Here is a 20806-nt window from a genome sequence, read left to right on the forward strand (position 1 = left end):
CCAAATCCTACTTAGTGAATATCTTGTCTGGATTTTTGAGGCTTGAGAGGTTTGACCAAAACACAAAATAGGTCTAAAAGATGGTTTATGATGGTAGTGAGTTTTTCTTCTAAAGCACTGTTATACTAAAGTTTACTTTTTTCCCCCTCCACATACGTAATTACAGAATTCAGGCAGACAGGTGAGATTTATGTATGGAGTTTTCCATTTTTAATATTTGGTTAAACAAAATACATCTTTTGTAAACAAACCCAGCACAAGGCCAACAAAAAAAAAAGGAATAAAAGCAAGAAAAACAAAAAGCCTAGGGTTGCCCCTTATTGGGCATCAGGGTCAGGCCTGCCCCCTTCCTTAAAGGAAGTGGGGCTTTTTGCCCTTGGGCATCAGCATGGGTCCCTGTTCCTAAGCACCAAAATTGGATATGAACAGAGAAACCAGCCCTGAAATGTTTAAGCGTCTTTGCATATCCCATTGGCTCATGGACTCCAAGTGCACGGGGACTCCTCTAAAGTGCCATTTGCACAGGCCCAAGCAGATTGGAGAAGAGTGCCCCGTCCTCCCAGAAGATGGCTTACTATCACTGACAGTGCCCATGGACCCAAGGTCCTGCTTGTGACAATCAGGTTGGCTGTAACTTCTGGCTGGTGGTGGTTGGAATGTCATTGTGCAGGGGTAAAGAGCTCCCTGTGGTGCCAAGCAGGTCTGGTGTGGAAAATGGTGCAGAAGAGACTGCAGCCAGTTGCCAAGAGGGTGTGATGCAGTAGCCGCTTGGTGGCCTCTGTTACTCAGCATAAAAAACGGCCTTGTTGGATTGAAGATACATGTGCAGAAAAAGTGCTGGTGTAAACATGCACTCCAGTCACAGTGGGGAGAAAGCCTCAGCTTAATCCTGTTAAGCTTGCTCAGGCTTGACATGCAAGCCCCAGGCTGGCTTTGCTGCTGGAGAGACGTCTGGCCAGTGGGGCAGCTCTCAGACCCGCCAAGACCACCGAACTGTAAGGGGTAGACAGGCCATCCCTGTCTGCCCACCTGTCTTGAGGCAACCACAACCACTTGGGTGACACACAGTGTGGTAGGATACTTCCCCTCCTTCTCTTTTGTTTTCCAAAGTTACAGGAGAAAAGTGGCCTACAACTATTTAAAGAGGTAGGGGATCGATCAATTCTCGTTGATTTGTAAAGGAAACTAAAGAAAGATGACAAATCCAGGTCCTATAACATAATGCACGTAAACACCCAACTTGAGGGTTCTGATTCTTGTCACTATAGTGACTCCGAGCCTAGGACTTCTACCAATTCTAGCTGCTCTTACTCTCTGAGTAGCTTATCTTCACAATACTTTTCCTCACTCAACTGTTTCTCAAACTAGTGGAATTTGATATCGAAAGCAGACTTAATTGTTTCCTGATTCTGCTGGAGTGTGTCAACCGGAAAAACTGCCCTCTGGCCTATCTTGTGCCCCAGAGCCTCCGAAATCAATGTAGTGAAGTGGCAGGGACAATGCTGGAGTGAGGCCGACAGGCCATCTGTGCCGGCCCCAGTCTGCCTTCTGCCATGTCTTCTTAGGTATCTAGCTCACCCTGTCACACTAGAATATTGCAGGAGTCAACCACCCGGCATGGAATACTAAATGTTTCATTAGAAAACTCCCAAGGATGGCCATAAACCACCCTCAAAATGGGGGTAATGGGTGGCATTAAGGGTTGGAGATGGCATGCTGTACCACTGCTGGGGTTTTGGAGATGGTTTCCTGAGAGGCCCTTATGCTCTGGGTCCGTCAAGCCAGTCACATGGACTGTGCATGTACTATGTCTTCAGACCCACTGGTTGCCAGGAAAGGGGAAGTGGAGGCAGCATCTCCAGGTGAGTCACAGCAGCAGTGTCCTCCAGCAGAGCCTCTGTCAAGTCCTCGTAGGGATGGGGAAAGTAAGATTGGACCCACCTTTCTTCCTCCTCAAAGAAAACAAGGGTCTTCCACAGCTCCGCCCTAAGCACACAGAGCTCCTACCTTCCTGTCCCAGGAATGAGTAACGCTGGGTGGTGGTTCTTGTAACCGTCCACACATCCGTCTGTCCTATTGCACTGTCAAAGCGGAGGGGAAACCCAATGAGATGTTTGGGGGAGTGGCAAGGGCAGACCCACTGGATAGGCCACAACACATGACAGAGGACTTGGGGGGCCGAGGGGAGGGAAGGCTGGGTAGAACTGCATTACACGTCAGCCCTCCAACTCTGACGGGCCTCCACCTCTTCTGGCACCACCAGCAGGAGTTCACAGTTCTTTCCTCGCAAGTGATGTTTGAGAAATTTCCTATGGGAACAAAGGGTAGATGAGAGAAAATGAAATGCTGGTAAAACTGCAAACTCCAGCCTCGGGGCCGCATGCTCCCCAGTGACCTCATTATCTACGCCCTTGGCAGTCCTAAAGACACTCTTGGAGGGATCTGTTCTTGCAGGGTTCCACATCTGGCTACCCCTTCAACCTGTCCAGCTCATTGCCAACCTGAATTTTCATTCATCCTCAGTTATGTGAGGAACAGAGCCAGCCCGAAGTAAGGGCCTTGTCATTGTTTAAAAAAAAAAGTTTCTTCTTTGGTCTCAGGGAAATTTAGCTCTTTCTGGTCTAAATGTCTGTCTGCCTTCTGAACCGGCAGCTGTACCATCCCATTTGTCTAAGCATAGAGAATGTTATGATGCCGGTCCTACCAGACCAGAAGGCCAGCATTCTGGCTGTGGGAACTTCTCTACCAAAGGGACTTCACATCCTCAGGGGCCATCAAAGATACAGGTCTTTCAAGTCTGAGACCATGATTCTAAGGGCAGGGAGAGGATCCAAGTCGCTAGGGATTTCGTCTCCTTCGTCAAATAACCAAAGATGGGCTCAACTTCCCCAACGCACCAAAGGAAGGAGCCCGGCCCATTCACAACAGGTACCTGAGCTCGCTCTCGCCTCCAATCCACTCGGGCATCTTCAGTTTGGAGTCGAGGTTGTAATAGGCACCTCCCACCTCTCGAACACAGATCCAGTGCTGCCTTTTGAGAGGCAACTTCAGTGGACCCCAGCACAGGCTGGAGGGCAGATTCATGATGAAGCCCATGACATTCGTGAGAGCAATGGCACTGACATCCCTGCAGAAGAGAAAAGGCATCAACTCCCCAAGGTTCCCAGCAGGAACACCTCCCCACTCGGGCCCGAGTGCCTGTTCTCATCAAGTCAAGCCTGGTTCAGATTACCTGCGCTTGTCCCACCAGACAGCTTCATAGCCTTTGGTTTGAAGTGCTGCCATAATGACGTTCACATCGTAGTTCCCATTTCCTAGCATGCTCTTCTTGTGGGGGGTCACCATGGTGTTTGGAGACAACCTACAAATGTGAAAGGAGGAGGGCTGAGACGTGTGGGCTGTCCAACTCTTCCTGCCCGGCACCCCACAGACACCTTGCACCACTGCCCCCGGAAGCTTCTTTCCCCCATCCAGTACAAGGTAACCACTTTTTACCCAAGTATTTTATAGTTTGGACTCCTACTGCCCTAGGGATTACCACCTCTCTTTTTATGCAAAACATTAATTCCGTAGTGGTGGGGCCTACTTGGCTGTCATTCAGAAAGTCAATGGACCCAAACCATGTTCCACAAGAGGTCTCATTTGTGAAACCCTCAGCCTACCTATTTCTGCAGTCTTCTTCCTTGCTGATCTTCCTGCCTTAATATAGCCATTTTTCTTAAACATTACCATTGGTAGTATTTGTTGCTACTCTTGTTTTCTTTTATAGTTTTTAAATTTTTATTTAAATTCAACTAATTAACACATAACATTATTACTGTCAGAGGTAGAGTTCAGTGATTCATCGGTCTTATATAATACCCAGTGTTCATTAAAATCATGTGCCCTCCTTAATGCCCATCACCCAGGTACCCCATCCCCCAACCCCCTCCCCTCCAGCAACCCTCAGTCCACTTCCCATGATCAAGAGTCTCTTATGGTTTGTCTCCCTCTCTGATTTCATCGTTTCATTTTTTCCTCTCTTCCCCTATGATCCTCCCTTTTGTTTCTTAAATCCCACATGAGGGAGATCATATAACTGTCTTTCTCTGATTGACTTATTTTGCTTAGCATAATACCCTCTAGTTCCAACCGTGTCATTGCAAATGGCAAGACTTCTTTTTTTTTTGATGGCTGAGTAGTATTCCATGATACACAGAAACCACATCTTCTTTATCCATTCATCTGTTGATAAGACACCTGGGCTCTTTCCATAGTTTGGCTATTGTGGACATTGCTGCTATAAACATTGGGGTGCAGGTACCCCTTCAGATCACTACGTTTGTATCTTTGTGGTAAAAACCCAAGCAGTGCAATTGCTGAGTTGTAGGGTAGCTCTACTTTCAACTTTTTGAGGAATGTCCATACTGTTTTCCAGAGTGGTGGCACCAGCTTGCATTCCCACCAACAGTGTAGGAGGGTTCACCTTTCTCCGCATCCTTGCCAACATCTCTCATTTCCTGACTTGTTAATTTTAGCCATTCTGACTGGTGTGAGGTGGTATCTCATTGAGGTTTTCATTGTATTTCCCTGATGCCGAATGATGTTGAGCATTTTTTCATGTGTCTGTTGGCCACTTGTATGTCTTCTTTGGAGAAATGTCTGTTCATGTTTTCTGCCCATTTCTTGGATTATCTGTTCTTTGGGTGTTGAGTTTGTAAGTTCTTTATAGATTTTGGATACTAGCCCTTTATCTGATAAGACATTTTCTTTTCCCATTCTGTCGGTTGCCTTTTGGTTTTGTCAACTGTTTCCCTTGCTGTGCAAAAAGCTTTTTACCTTGAAGAAGTCCCAATAGTCATTTCTGCCTTTGTCTTCCTTGCCTTTGGAGACGTATCTAGCAAGAAGTTGCTGTGGCCAAGGTCACAGGGTTTGCTGCCTGTGTTCTCCTCTAGGATTTTGAGGGACTCCTGTCTCACATTTAGGTCTTTCATCCATTCTGAGTCTATTTTTGTGTGTGGTGTAAGGAGATGGTCCAGTTTCATTCTTCTGCATGTGGCTGTCCAATTTTCCCAACACCATTTGTTGAAGAGACTTTTTTCCATTGGATATTCTTTCCTGCTTTGTCGAAGATTAGTTGACCATGGAGTTGAGGGTCCATTTCTGGGTTCTCTATTCTGTTCCATTGATCTATGTGTCTTTTTCTGTGCCAGTACCATACTGTCTTGATGATTACAGCTTTGTTATAGAGTTTGAAGTCTGGCGTTGTGAAGCCACCAGCTTTGGTTTTCTTTTTCAACATTCCTTTGGCTATGCGGGGTCTTTTCTGGTTCCATACAAATTTTAGGATTATTTGTTCCAGCTCTGTGAAAAAAGTTGATGGTATTTTGATAGGGATTGCATTGAATGTATAGATGGCTCTAGGTAGCATAGCCATTTTAATATTTGTTCTCCCAATCCATGAGCATGGAACGTTTTTCCATTTCTTTGTGTCTTCCTCAATTTCTTTCATGAGTGTTTATAGTTTTCTGAGTACAGCTCCTTTGCCTATTTGGTTAGGTTTATTCCTAGGTATCTTATGGTTTTGGATGCAGTTGTAAATGGGATCAACTCCTTAATTTCTCTCTTCTGTCTCATTGTTGGTGTATAGAAATGCAACTGATTTCTGTGCACTGATTTTATATCCTGCCACTTTGCTTCATTCCTGTATGAGTTCTAGCAATTTTGGGGTTGAGTCTTTCGGGTTTTCCACACATCATGTCATCTGCAAAGAGTGAGAGTTTGACTTCTTCCCTGTCAATTCAGATGCCTTTTCTTTCTTTTTGTTGTCTGATTGCCAAGGCTAGGATTCTACCACTATGTTGAACAGCAGTGGTGATGGTGGACATCCCCGCTGTGTTCCTGACCTTAGGCGAAAAGCTCTCAGTTTTTCCCCACTGAGAATGATATTTGTTGTGGGTTTTTCATAGATGGCTTTTATGATATTGAGGTATGTACCCTCTATCCCTATACTGTGAAGAGTTTGAATCAAGAAAGGTTGCTGTGCTTTGTCAAATGCTTTTTCTGCATCTATTCAGAGTATCATATGGTTCTTGTTCTTTCTTTTATTTATGTAGTGTATCACATTGATTTGTGGATGTTGAACCAAACTTGTAGCCCAGGAATAAATCCTACCTGGTCATGGTGACTAATCCTTTTAATTTACTGTTGGATCCTATTGGCTAGTATTTTGGTGAGAATTTTTTGCCTCCATGTTCATCAGGGATATTGGTCTGTAATTCTTTTTGGTGGGGTCCTCATCTGGTTTTGGGATCAAGGTAATGCTGGCCTCACAGAAAGAGTTTGGAAGTTTTCCTTCCATTTTGATTTTTTGAAACAGCTTCAGAAGAATAGGTATTTTTTTTTTTAAGATTTTATTTATTTATTTGACAGAGAGAGACACAGCGAGAGAGGGAACATAAGCAGGGGGAGTGGGAAGGGGAGAAGCAGGCTTCCTGCCTAGCAGGGAGCCTGATGTGGGGCTTGATCCCAGGACCCTGAGATCATGACCTGAGGTGAAGGCAGTTGCTCAACCAACTGAGCCACCCAGGCGCCCCCAGAAGAATAGGTATTAATGCTTCTTTAAATGTTTGGTAGAATTCCCCTGGGAAGCCATCTGACCCTGGGCTCTTGTTTGTTGGGAAATTTTGACTACTGCTTCAATTTCCTTGCTGGTTATGGGTCTGTTCAGGTTTTCTACTTCATCCTGGTTCAGTTTTGATACTTTACACATCTCTAGGAATGCATCCATTTCTTCCAGATTGCCTAATTTGTTGGTATATAGTTGCTCATAATATGTTCTTATAATTGTTTGTATTCCTTCAGTGTTAGTTGTGATCTCTCCTTTTTCATTCATGGTTTTATTTGGGTCCTTTCTCTTTTTGATAAGTCTGGCCAGGGGGTTATCAATCTTATTATTTCAGAAAACAAGCTCCTAGTTTTGCTGATCTGTTCCACTGTTCTTTTGGTTTCTATTTCATCGATTTCTGCTCTAATCTTTATTCACTTATCCTGCTGGGTTTAGGCTTTATTTACTGTTCTTTCTCCAATTACTTTAGGTGTAAGGTTAGGTTGTGTCTTTGAGACCTTTCTTGTTTCTTGAGAAAGGCTTGTGTTGCTATATACCTCCCTCTTAGGACTGCCTTTGCTGCATCCCAAAGGTTTTGAACAGTTGTGTTTTCATTTTCATTTATTTCCGTGAATTTTTAAAATTCTTTAATTTCCTGGTGGACCCATTTATTCTTTAGTACGATGCTCTTTAGCCTTCATGTATTTGAGTTCTTTCCAAATTTCCTCTTGTGTTTGAGTTTGAGTTTCAAAGCATTGGGGTCCAAAAATATGCAGGGAATGATCCCAATCTTTTGGTACCAGTTGAGACCTGATTTGTGACCCAGTATGTGATCTGCTCTGGAGAATGTTCCACGTACACTCTTGAAGAATGTGTATTCTGTTGTTTTAGGATGGAATGCTCTGAATATACCTGTGAAGTTCATCTGGTCCAGTGTGTCATTCAAAGCCCTTGTTTCCTTGTTGATCTTCTGCTTAGATGATCTCTCTCTTGCAGTGAGTGGAGTGTTAAAGTCCCCGACTATTATTGTATTATTATCAATGTGTTTCTTTAATTGTGTTATTAATTGGTTTATATAATTGGCTGCTCCCATGTTAGGGGCATAAATATTTACAATTGTTAGATCTTCTTGTTGGATAGATCCTTTAAGTAGGATACAGTGTTCTTTCTCATCTCTTATTACAGTCTCTGGTTTAAATCTAATTTGTCTGATATAAGGATTGCCACCCCAGCTTTCTTTTGATGTCCATTAGCATGATAAATGGATTTCTACCCCCTCACTTTCAATCTGGAGTTGTGTGGGTCTAAAATGAGTCTCTTTAAGACAGCATATTGATGAGTCTTGCTTTTTTATCCAATCTGATATCCTTTGTCTTTTGATTGGAGCATTTAGCCCATTTATATTCAGAGTAACTACTGAAAGATGAATTTTGTGTGGTTGTATTACCTGTAAAGTCACTGTTTCTGTATTATTGCCTCTGTTCCTTTCTGGTCTATGTTACCTTTGGGCTCTCCCTTCACTTAAGGGATCCCCCTTAATATTTCCTGCAGGGCTGGTTTAGTGATCACAAATTCCTTTAGTTTCTGTTTGTCCTGAAAGCTTTTTATCTCTCCTTCTATTTGAATGATAGCCATTCTATTTTGAATGAATGGAGTAAGTATTCTTGGCTGCATATTTAGCACCCTGAATATATCATGCCAGTCCTTTCAGGCCTGCCAGGTCTCTGAAGATAGGTCTGCTGCCAGGCTATGTTTCTACTCTTTTAGGTTACAGACCTCTTGTCCCGAGCTTTCAGGATTTTCTCTTTGTCTCTGAGATTTGCAAGTTTCACTATTATATGTCAGGGTGTTGACCTATTTTTATTGATTTTGAGAGGGGTTCTCTGTGCCTCCTGGACTTGAATGCCTGTTTCCTTCCCCAGATTAGGGAAGTTCTCCAGTATAATTTGCTCCGATATACTTTCTGCTCCCCCCTTTCCTCTTCTTCTGGGATCCCAATTATTCTAATATTGTTTCACTTTATGGTATCACTTATGTCTCGAATTCTACCCTCGTGATCCAGTAGTTATGGTTTTTTTTTAGCTTCTTTATTCTCCATCATTTTGTCTTGTATATCACTAATTCTCTCTTCTGCCTCATTTATCCTAGCAGTTAGAGCCTCCATATTTGATTGCATCTCATTAATAGCATTTTGATTTTGACTTGATTAGAGTTCTTTTATTTCTCCAGAAAGGGGTTCTGTAATATCTTCTATGCTTTTTTCAAGCCCAGCTAGTATCTTTATAATCGTTGTTCTAACTCTAGTTCCCACATCTTACTTATATCCATACTGATTAGGTCCCTGGCAGATGGTACTGCCTCTTGTTCTCTTTTTTGAGATGAGTTTTTCTGTCTTTGTCATTCTGTCTAGAGAAGAAAAGATGAATGAGAGAACAAAATACTAAAATGGCAACAATGACAGCAGAGAAATATACACTAAACAAATCAGAAGAGACTAAAAACCAAAAAAAAAAATAATAAAATAAAAAAGAGATAGAATATAATCATACAGGTGAACTGAACAGAGCAATACACAGGATCCTGTGTGTATTTTGGTCTGTTAGAAAACTAGATCCCAAAATTGTAAAAAAAAAAAAAACAACATATATGTACAATATGTATAAAAATAAAGTTAAATATAATGAAAGAATAAAATATAACCATAAAAATGAAAATTAAAGAAAAGAAAAAAAAGGAATATAAACAGACAGGTGAACAGAACAGAGCAATATATTATGTCCTGAGTATATTTTGGTCAGTTTGTTGGAAAAACTACATCTCAAAATTGTAAAGAAAAAAAAAAAATATATATATATATATAATTAAATACATTGAAAAGATGGACTGCAACTGTAAAGATCAAAATTTAAAAAGCCTAAGCAAAAGAAGAAAAAAAAGAACATGATCAGATAGGTTAAGAGAACAGAGCCATACACTAGATTCTGGGTGCAATTTGGTCTGTTTGTTAGAAGAAACTGTATCCCAAAATTGTAAAGAACGAAAAACATATATATACAAAAATAAAATTAAATACAATAAAAGGATAGAATGTAACTCTAAAAATGATAGTGAAAAAAGATTAAAAAAGATTTTATAAAAGAGTTGATAAAATAAGAAATTGGTTGAAAAAGGAAAGGGAAAAAATATTAAAATTGAAAGACTAAAGAATCATGAGAAAAACCCATGAATTCTATATACTATTTTCCCCTAGCACTGGAGTTTTGCAGTTCAGTGTGATCAGTAAACTTGGTCTTAGCCAGATGTTCTTGCTGATTTTCTCGGGGAGGGGCCGGTTGCACTGATTCTCAGGTGTCTACCCCCACCCCCCCCAGAACTGCACCACCCTTGCCTGGGGCGAGGCTAAGCGGCTCTGAATTGCTCTTTTATTCCCTGAAGGCTTTCCACGTGGCTTTAGAGGATGAGAATGAAATTGGTGGCCTCCCAATCTTCAGCCCCAGCTGAGAGCTCGGGGCCTCACTCCTCAGTGAGCCCTCAGAGAAAAGCAATCACTCCTGTCTCCCTGGTCTCTGTCTGCACTGCATGTTCACCCAGTCTGTGACCAGACATTTCTGTCTCAGGTACACAACCCGTTTTGAGTCTCTAAACCCTGCAGACTCCTGCAGTGCGCACCTGCACCGCTCCTCCCCCAGGGGAGGGAGGAGGGTCTCGCTGAGGTTCTGTTGCTTGCTGGGCCCCTGCTCAAAGAGCGGTCAGCCAACTGTACTGTGGTTCATGGTATATGGCAACCCCAGGCTGAGAGTCCACTCCGAGCTTGCTGACTGCAGCCACGGTGCATGGTTTATGGCATCCCTGAGCTAAGAGTCCCTGGGCTCGCTGATTGCAGCCAGCTTCCCCGCTCCAATGTCTGGGAGCTCTGCCATACTCAGACACTCCCGGTCTTCCTGTGACCCCTCAGATCCTGAGACCACACTGTTCCACCTAGGATTCTACCTCGCCTTGCCACCTGAGCACCCTTCAGGCAGGGACATCCCTCATCGGAGCAGACTTCTCAAAGTTCTGATTCTGTGCTCTGCTGCTCACTTTCCCGGGCCGGCTTACAGAGGCTCCCACCCCTTGCAGTTTATCTTCTGATATATCACCTCGGATTCACTTCTCCGCACCTCCCAACTTGCAGAACATGGTCGCTTTTCTATTTGTAGAGTTGCAGCTACTCTTTTCTTAGATCTTCAGTTAAGTTTGCAGGTGTTCAGAATCATTTGATAGCTACCTAACTGAATTCCTGGGACCAGACGAAACTCAGGTCTCCTACTCCTCCACCATCTTGGACTCTACTCTCTCCTTTTTTCTTTTCCTTTTACAGTTGAAATGCTTTCTATTTAACGCTTGCACACTTGGTAATCATTAATCATTAAATACTCCAAGGCATACAGACGCTCAGACGGGTAACATAAATGTATGAACCTGGGGCCAAATGTAAAGCAATAAGAAGTAGTAAGGCCTACATTGAACTGGAATGCATGAGCCACCTAAAGTATTTCAAATATACGTGTGTGTGTAAAATAATTGAATAAAAAATAAAAAAATTAAAACACAATGAATCAACTGAAAAAAATGAATGTGCCAAACAAACTTGCCCACCGAGCTTTAAGTCATTTTTGGCCAGGCCTTATTAGCTACTCCTTCATCCAAGGCAAGGACAGCAGCTCTAAAGGCGTTTCCAGTCCTACGATTTTGCTTTCACAGGCTTGTCAGGCCAGGACCTGAGGAAAGGCCATCTTGAAGGAAGGGGTAGATTACTTCCACCTTGTTGTGAAGGGGAAGAAGGGAAATGGGGTGAGTTTCTCAGGAATAAAATCGGAGGGCAGATGTCCAGGAGGCTGCTAAGGGCCATCTCTAGAAGAGAATCATGACTTTAGGTCAACTCCAAACACTCAAGAAATCTTACAAAAAGTTGTTTTTGTTTTTTTTTAAACTTCTCTGTACACAGCAACTATACTAATATTTTTTGAACATAAAACATTCCTTCCACTACTTAAACCCTCCAATGGCTTCCAAAGCACTTAAATAGTCTAAATTACTTCCTCTCCCTGCAAAGCCCTCAGAACACTGCTGACCTCATCCCTACTTCTTTTAACACACACACCTGCTCCCTACTACTTAAACACACAAAACTCCTTCTCACCCGAAGGCCTTTGCACACACTGTTTCAGCCATCTGTAAAGTTGGCTGAAACTTGGTTTGCTCCTTATTATTTGGGTCTCAAGTGTTAGTGCCTTAGAGGCCTTTTCTGAGCACCCAATCTTCAGTCTCTTCCAGGCACCAGCTCTTACTCCACCTGCTTTAATTACAGCCCTTGTTACAACCAGCCATGTCTGTTTTCCACACTAAAATGACAGCAGGGGCCTTCTCTATCCTGTTAGGACTACATCACCAGGACCCAAAGAGTGCCTGGCACATGACAGGTGCTCCAGAAATATTTACTGACATGTTTGCCATGTTTATTTTGCTACCCTATCTCTTTCTTTGTAAACATTGGTGGCAGACCCTTAAAAAGAGGTTGTGTGCTTGTCCCCAGAGCTGGCAAAGAAGGGGATCAGAGGACACAAAACTTCACTCTGCCACCAAATTGCATTTTATTGTAACAATAACTACCATTTATTGAAAAATTCCATGCCACACTCAATGCAAGATGCTTTTATGTGTATCTCATTTAATTTCCACAATAAACCTATGAAGCTATAAATTGTTTCCATTTTACAGGCTTAAAAAACTGAAGTTTGGTGATTTAAAATGGTGACTTGCCTGTGATCACTTATCTCACAAATGACAGAACTAGGATTCATACTCAGGTTTGTCTGACTCCAATGTTGTGCTTACTCGTCTTATGGTGAGGACCCAAGAACCAGAATGGGTGATGGTAGTTGGGTGAGAAGAGGAAAGGCCAGTGGAATCCCTGGGGCCTGGACCTAAAATACAGCTTCAAAGGACAAAGGCTCTCAGTGGGCTCTTGTATTAAATAAGAAAGTATATGAAAGCAAGCCTAGCTCAAGGTGTATCAAGTTCCTTCCCCTTCACCAACTTTTCAATAGCTTCTCCGTACTTTCAGGGAAGTCTCTAGGAGATGCATGAAGGCTGCAACAAAGAAACTTCTGGGTCTTCTACCTTGTTCACTATTTAACTCCTTACCAAGCTCAAAACTTGGAGCCGCGCAGGGCACCTGGGTGGCTCAGTCAGTTAAGCATCTGCCTTCGGCTCAGGTCATGATCCCGGGGTCCTGGGATCGAGCCCCACATCAGGCTCCCTGCTCGGTGGGAAGCCTGCTTCTCCCTCTCCCACTCCCCCTGCTTGTGTTCCCTCTCTCACTGTGTTGCTGTCAAATAAATAAATAAAATCTTAAAAAAAAAAACAACAAAAAACTTGGAGCCTCGCTTTCCTGAGTGTGTTCCCAGATGATCACAGAAGGTGTTCAACACATTAATGGCTGAATAAATCGAATAAAAGGGTTTCCTGCGGGAATTTGTGGAGCCCCTAATATGCTAATATTCACCTCGAGTCTTGAGGAGACGGTAGATTTCAGATCCCAAACATATACAACCAAACCTTTTTTTGAGGTGCACCTTACAGGAGTGTTCCCAGGGTCTCCTCTCCATGTCCCACAGCTTCTATCTCAGGCTCCAACCCTCTCCCGTCTGTTCCCATTTGCTCTCCCCTAGCTGGAGCTTCCTTGCCCCATATCTGGGCTTTTGAAACAGGTTGCTAAAGTGATCTCCTTGGGGCGCCTGGGTGGCTCAGTCATTCAGCGTCTGCCTTCAGCTCAGGTCATGATCTCAGGGTCCTGGGATCGAGCCCCGCATCGGGCTTCCTGCTCGGCGGGAAGCCTGCTTCTCCCTCTCCCACTCCCCCTGCTTGTTCCCTCTCTCGCTCTCTGTCAAATAAATAAAATCTTTAAAAAATAAATAAAATAAAGTGATCTTGTTCCCAAACTCCCCTTCCACCAAGTCACCTAAATGTTCCTGCCACATTCACCAAGTTATCATTTCACTCTCTCATGTAAGAACTGCCACTGGAGCCAACTGCCCACTGGCTAACTTCAACCCTCCTGGCCCTACTGAGCCTGCCGTTCCCCTCTCCTTGGGCTTTTAGTGCACTTCATTTTTTTTTTAATTTTTTTATTGTTATGTTAATCACCATATATTACATCATTAGTTTTTGGTTTCATTTTTTTTTTTAAGATTTTATTTATTCATTTGACAGAGAGAGACACAGCGAGAGAGGGAACACAAGCAGGGGGAATGGGAGAGGGAGAAGCAGGCTTCCCGTGGAGCAGGGAGCCTGATGTGGGGCTCGATCCCAGGACCCTGGGACCATGACCTGAGCCGAAGGCAGACGCTTAACGACTGAGCCACCCAGGCGCCCCTTTTAGTGCACTTCAGACACCACGACCATGTGGCCTCTATTCTTTCATCCTGTTTCCTGTTCCAAGCCAAATCCTAAAGCTTCTTCAAGGTCAATGTCACATCCTACTTCTTCCATGGAATCTTTCCTGGCTTCTGCGTAGAAAATACAGGGAGATGGGGAGGACCACACAGTATCCTAGCAAGCAGCACCAATACTAACTGTGTGATTTAATCTCCGTGCCTGTTGGCTTATCTGCAACAATGGGAATAATCCCCATCTTACAAGACCATTGAAGAATGCATTATCTTTTTTTTAAAAGATTTTTTTATTTATTTGAGAGAGAGAATGAAAGAGAGAGAGAGCGCGTGTGCATGGCAGGGGGAGGGTCAGAGGGAGAAGAAGACCCCCCCGCCAAGCAGGGAGCCCGATGCGGGACTCGATCCCGGGACTCCAGGATCATGACCTGAGCCGAAGGCAGTCACTTAACCAACTGAGCCACCCAGGCGCCCAAGAATTCCATTACCTTATACGTGTCCAACCAAATAGCAAATTCCTGAAGCACAGGGGATGGCTCTTCTACTCTGCAGCCCTCACGGCAAAGCAGGGGCAACTGAGTAAACACGGGCTGGCCTAGACGATATCACTACAGGGAATGCAGAGAATGGCCTCCATCTCATTCCTAGAGTGGTCATTTGAATAAGTGGGGTCTGCCCAGTGGGCCATTATACCAGTACTTGTTTCTATTTAACCATAACCAGGTGCCCACTGTGTTAGCTACTCTTACGAGCTTTATCTCTTAATCCTTCCAACAGTCTTAAGACAGAACTTAATCCCACAGTGTTAATAAGGAAGCTGAGATGCAGCGTGGCTACAGTGACTTGCACAGCCCTGTGCAGCTGGTGAGGGCTACGGAGCTAGGATCCAACCCCTACACCTAATACACTCAATGGTCTCCCGGACAGTTTGACACACGCGTCCCAATGAACTCCGTGGCATCCTGTTCTGTGATTCTTTTCTTGAGACTCCTTGGCAAACTCCTGTTCAGGATGGTCTTCATGATTTGGATAGAAGGTCTGGACTAGAAAGCAAGCCTCTCACTTCTGTTGTCACAGCCACAGGTTAGAGCCATGGGATTTGAAGTGATGATCTCCAAGTGAGAAAATGGGCTCTAGCCAGGTCTCACTAATGCCTATGCCCTCAGGTGAGTTCCTGGTCCTCCCTTGTGGTTATTCCTGTGTCCGGCTACGATGAGGATTTCAGATTTTAACAAAAAGGAGATGTGGAGACATTCACCAAGATTCCTTTTCTCAGGGCGCCTGGGTGGCTCAGTTGTTAAGCATCTGCCTTTGGCTCAGGTCATGATCCCGGGGTCCTGGGATCGAGCCCCACGTCGGGCTCCCTGCTCAGTGGAAAGCCTGTTTCTCCCTCTCCCACTCCCCCTACTTGTGTTCCCTCTCTCGCTATATCTCTCTGTCAAATAAATAAATAAAATCTTAAAAAAAAAAAGATTCCTTTTCTCTCCTAATTATTATTTTCCTTTTTATCAGATCTGAAGAAATGTGACCTTAGAAAATGTCTCAGAACTTGATGATGGATCTTTAAATTATTAAATATATAAAGCACAGATCACAGGGCCAGGCACATCGATGTACTCTTTAAGTATTGGCAATGATGATGATGTGTTTGCCTGGCCCTTGGACAAAATGATTTCAATCTCTAGAGGTTAACTCTCTATACTTAGCAATTTACCAACACCACACCTTTAAATGTGGCTCCTTTCACTTGCTCAGGGACCTTTTAATGGGGAGGGTTAGACTTCTCTTGGTAGAAGAATGCTGGTTGTTCACCAATATCTAAAATTCTTTGTCCCGTCCAGCTTGCATTAGAGTTTTTGAATGGTACCAACCTAGTTTTCATCTATTTAGATTTTAACAGCTACTTTTTTTTTTTGCAGGGGGTGAGGTGCATACCCAGCTGCAAGAACATTTAATCACTGAACAATTGAGATGAGTCTGGTGAAGATGGTTTGAAACTGAGAATTTTCCAAACAACTCAGCAAAGCTGCTACTACATCATTTGACTTCTAAATCCTTCCTTTTTCAAAGCACAGGCTCATATATGATGAGATGTACAAGATCAGATATCCACATCTGTATATGTGCACGATGACAGCTGCCAAGTTTCCGAGCTTTTCTCTAATTTCACACACATGTTGAAAACAGATCCTTTTCAAACCAGTGACCTCTTCTGCCATCACTGTGGCTCTTAGCACTATGTTCAAATCCTGGACTGAGACTCTGCCACCTTGACTCCTCTATTCCCTATCCCCATGCTGCTGGGCCACTGGCTTTAGTTTTTTCTTAGTTCCTACTCATTTCTGTTCCAAACATGAGTCATCTCATATCCACAACTACTGAAACTCCACCCTGCTTTTGTATTTCTCCTTTTTTATCTGGCTAAAATTCAACTGCTAGGATGAACTTCCTCTCAACAAAGAGCATTCATCAAAATTTTTCTCCCATTTCTCCCATTCATCAGCCCCATCTTCAAAAGAGCATAAAACTTTGTATCTGGGAATTTAAAATTATCTAGTTTAACCTGCCAACATTACTATTCTTTCCATTAAGATCCAAACAGATCATCTTTTCCCTTTCAAACGGTTCTAAATTCCAGGGTTCTAACTTCACCTAAGTTTATTCTCAAGGTCTGGTCAATGTAGAGCCTGGGATGTACTTAGCGGCTGAGTCCTGTTCAACTTTTCTCTACAGTGCCTAGCAGTGCTTGGCACACAGCAGGCCGCTAGTAAATGTTTGTTTATAAAATTCCCTCTTCTCCTCACCTCTTCTCCCTTTTCTCTGATCCCTTTCATGCTTCTTTGTTTCTATCCACATTGAATCTTTCCATACAAAATGCCCTACATAGAATTCTGCCTCTGGAGTGGAAGCTGAGTATATTTGCTATTGCTATTACTTTGAGATGGATCTTTACCTTGTGCTGGTAGGAAACTGGGGAGCGTAGTACACATTTTCTAGAGCTTTAGTAGCCAGGAATAGAACTCTGGTTCCATGTTGAGTGTTTAGCAAATATTTAGCATTCTTTCATTCAGGGAAAACACAACTAACTGAAAGAGTTATCCGCAAACAGCAATTATCCACAAACAGCTTATAATCACAGTCCGTATCTTTAGACCCAGGCCCAACTTACTAGCAGGGTGAACGGGAACGGATCATACCATTGCTCTGACATGCCTTTTCCAATACTCAGGAAGTAGCAGAGCAGAGGAGTTGCTGTGTCCATCCAGACACTAGAGAACCAACTCTCAAACCCTCTGATAAAAAGAATTTTAGAACATCAAAGTAGAGAGAGAAAAGGCTGAACTTCTATCAACCTGTCAGGCAGCACTTGGCAAAGTGGGTATAAAAGGCCATCGAGAATGAAGCAGAACGGGGAAGAGATCTAGAGTCAGCTTCAAATCATAGCTTTGCTATTCAGAAGCTATTTGGGCAAACTACCTGACCTTTCCGCCTGTTGCTCTATCAGTAAAAGAGAAACAGTAAAATAACTGCTGGGGAGAGCTATACAAAGCAATTTATGAAAAGCACCACGGCCAGCACATGGCTGCGTACACAAACTGAGCGCTGTGTATAGCTGAGCACCTTCCTTATAAAACCCACAGCATCCCACCCCTGAGGAGAGGTGACTTAGTGTGTACAGCTCCCGTCCCCCTTCGGGACTGTAACCGCTCGGGGGCAGGACTTGAGAGGCATTACAACATAGCGACCAACCGCACAGATACAAACCTGAATTCAAACTCGGCTCCATCTCTTGTCATGTTACCTCAGGCAAAGTACTGAACTTCTCTGAGCCCTGCCTATGTCCGTAAAATGGAAATAGCACATATTCCATGGGATTGTTGAGGGGATCACACAACTGAGGCTTTTAGCACTGTGCCTTGTCGATATAGTAAGTGCTCAACCAACGAGGCTGATTATTTTTCCCATCTGTGTCCCTTATAACTGCTAACATCTAGCTAATAATACCTGTTGGTTTGAAGGTTTATGTAGCTGAGACACTGCCCCACCCACAGAAATTCATAAATAGCAAACAGTGTAAAAATGCCAAGGAGAAGGTCCCCTACCTCTGGAAAATCTCTTGCAGCGTTTCCCGGGTGAAAGCATTGCTGTCCTGGAAGACGTTATTGAGGGCATGCAGGGCACAAAGCTCCCTGCGCTGTTTCTCATGGTAGATTTGTGGGGGTGCTGCCTGAGGCAGCTCCAAAGATTCAGATTTGGCCTTGTCTCCTTTCCATGGCACGCAACTCATGTTTTCGTTTTAGGTTCCAGAGAGGGCTAAAAACACCCCACCCTTCCCTCCAGAGGAAGAATGTAAGCTTCTCGGTCTTTTCAGGATTCCTGAGGTCCACCTTATTTTCTGGTCTCCATGATTTATGCTTTGTCACGGGGAGAAAGGTTGGAATCAAAAGGAAAAAAAAAATCCACCTCCATCAACAGAAATACCACTTTTGGATTAGTGTATTTCGCCACTACTGTCAAAGTGCAGATTTTTTTTAAAAAATCATAGACGATCTAAGACCTTGTTTCCCTTCTCCCACCCTCCCCTCCAAAAAAAAAAAAAACCCAACAAAAAACAAAAAACCCACGATTTTCTTGCCGTATTTTCCTGTCTGCAAATGCCAACCAGACCTCAACGCAGGAGGACCGAACGGAATTGGTCACATCGCTCCTTTTCTTCCATTTCTTTCAAACCGCAACGCCACTGACTCAGGAGACAAGGCCTAGGTGGTGGGTAAAATGCAAAATTCGAGCCGCTAGCGAGGGCCGGCCACCGTGGGATCGCGGGCCGAGCCGGGGCCTCGGGGGCTGCTCTCCATCCCCTCTGGTGCGGTGGGGCCCCGCAGGGCACGGGCCGAGGCGGGGGCGGCTCCCTCGGAACGCGCGGACTTTCACCCTCTCGCCGCGGCCCTGCGGAGGAAACAACCCCGGTCAGCTCCCGCGGTCAAGCGGACCGCCGCGGAGAACCAGGCTGGCGGGGGGGGCGGGGGGGGCGGGGGGGGGCGGGCCCGGCCCCAGCCCGAGGGAAGGTCCTGCGCAGCGACTGGCAGGCCCGCGAGGGGTGGGGTCGGGCCCACCCGGCTCGCCTCACCGCCCACACCCCAACCTCCCCGCCCATCACGTGAGTGCAAGCCGACACGCCCTCCCGCCGCTGCCCCCACCCACGCCGCGGGTCAACCCCCTCACCGCTGCAGGCCACCACCTGGCGCTGCGGGCCGCCACCTGGGCCGCGCTCGGGCGGGCGGGCAAGCGCGCGCACCTGAGCCCGACGTCAGCCGCCCTCGCCGGGCGCGTGCTCCGGAAACGCCTTCTTGCGCCGTCCCCGCTCCCGCCCGCCGCGGCGTCACGTATGACGTCAGCCTGTCGTCAGGCGGCGCCGGCTTTAAGGCCCGGGCTGCCAGCCGTCGGTTGAGTGGGTGTGGGTGGCCTTGAGGCGAGGCGGCTGGGGGTTGTGCGCCGTGAGCCGTAGAGCGTGGCGGCGGCAGCCGGAGCTCATGCCCGACTCCTGGGTTCGGTTCTTTCCGGGGCTGGGTAGGGCGGGGCGGCCGGCGGGAGTCTCGCCTCGACGCCCGCCGCTCCCCACCCCTCCCCGGGCATCGGCGCCGTTCCGGGGCGGCGACCCGGCCTGCGGCTGCACTTCGCCTTCTTCCCCTCCCTTTTCCCTCTGTGGGCGGGCTTCTCGAGCGGAGTGCTTTCGAGAACCTGGACAAGCTACTCCTTCGTTGACCGTTTTCTGTCTGTCTGGCGCGCTGTTCACCAGGTGACCTGATGCGGCCGGGAGTAAATTGTCTTGGTTAGTGGGCCCGGCCGCTTCGCACTTCCCTGGGAGCGCTGAGGGTAAGTGCCTCAGATTTCAAGCGGAATGGAGAGTCCCGTTTCAGGGCTGTCGAATTCTGTGCACTACACACTGACCACTGGCCTCTTGCCCTCGGGCTTCCACCTGGTCTCACGGTGACTGACACAGAACTACTCCCTGGATATTTTCAAGGTGTTTCGAGTGTCAGGAAGGTAAACACCCAGTTCCGTGTAGACGTTTTTCCCTTTACCTCTAGGTCGTGTGGAAAGCATTATCTACCCTAGCTGCCCTTTGGGATTTCTGTGCAGAGAATTGAAAAAACAGGTTACACAATTCAGGCATTTCTTTAACCTTGCTATACAACACGACTCTCCTAACACCAGGACACTCACCACAGTTACCACTTAACACACACCTGAGTGCTTACCGTATGGTTGGGAGTCCTGCCCTCATCCAGACAACTTTTGACTTACCTTAAATTTTTGTAATTTGTAAGCCACCTAAGGGTTGCAGTTATATTTTCATAACATTAGGCTTGCAACACAGGCTTGTAAGACAGGCTTACAAGCACTGTTCATTTATTTATAGCTAACTATGCAGCTTTTTTTTTTTTTTTTTAAGAGGCGACAACTGAATCTCAGAGTTAATTGTTTCAGGTCACACAGTTAGTAAGCAGTGGACCCGGAATTGGAACCTGAACTCTAGAACGTCTTCAGAAAGAGGATGTAAAAATGGGTAGGCAGTTCCCTTCCCAAAATGTACTTTTAAAATTCTCTGTTCAAGAAGCATCTACTCTTGAGAGTGTTTTTTTATGGGCAAGCCCTATAGTGAGAAGGACATGTTTTTTTTTTTGGTCTACCAATAGATGTCAGCACATTCTGAACTTAAGCTCTTTCTGGAAGAGCCAGTCGGTAAGATGGTAAATACCAATTACTACTCTAGAGTACTAAGGCT

At 45.1% G+C, this 20806-nt stretch overlaps 1 protein-coding gene across 4 annotated transcripts; it reads right to left on the reverse strand.

Moving 5' to 3' along the window:
• Positions 1 to 182: 182 nt before the first annotated feature.
• On the reverse strand, positions 183 to 19327 carry JOSD1 (Josephin domain containing 1). 4 transcript variants are annotated; one of them, XM_088025380.1, is made up of 6 exons: positions 19243 to 19327; positions 18688 to 18966; positions 3233 to 3361; positions 2933 to 3127; positions 2214 to 2309; positions 183 to 2081 (listed from the first exon to the last, which is right to left on the reverse strand). In XM_088025380.1, the coding sequence occupies exons 3-6, from the start codon at positions 3343 to 3345 to the stop codon at positions 1901 to 1903; spliced, it is 585 nt and encodes a 194-aa protein (XP_087881506.1). In that variant the 5' UTR covers positions 3346 to 3361; positions 18688 to 18966; positions 19243 to 19327; the 3' UTR covers positions 183 to 1900. The 4 variants fall into 4 exon arrangements, with proteins under 4 accessions (XP_087881506.1, XP_027971152.1, XP_027971150.1 ...); XM_028115351.1 differs by having other exon boundaries at positions 18645 to 18966; XM_028115349.2 differs by having other exon boundaries at positions 18123 to 18966; positions 19243 to 19326.
• Between the last annotated feature and the right edge of the window lie 1479 nt (positions 19328 to 20806).

The sequence above is a fragment of the Eumetopias jubatus genome, unplaced genomic scaffold, assembly GCF_037043125.1.
Source record: "Eumetopias jubatus isolate StellerSeaLion01/CBP00866 unplaced genomic scaffold, mEumJub1_p1.0 scaffold_8, whole genome shotgun sequence".
NCBI lineage: Eukaryota > Metazoa > Chordata > Mammalia > Carnivora > Otariidae > Eumetopias > Eumetopias jubatus.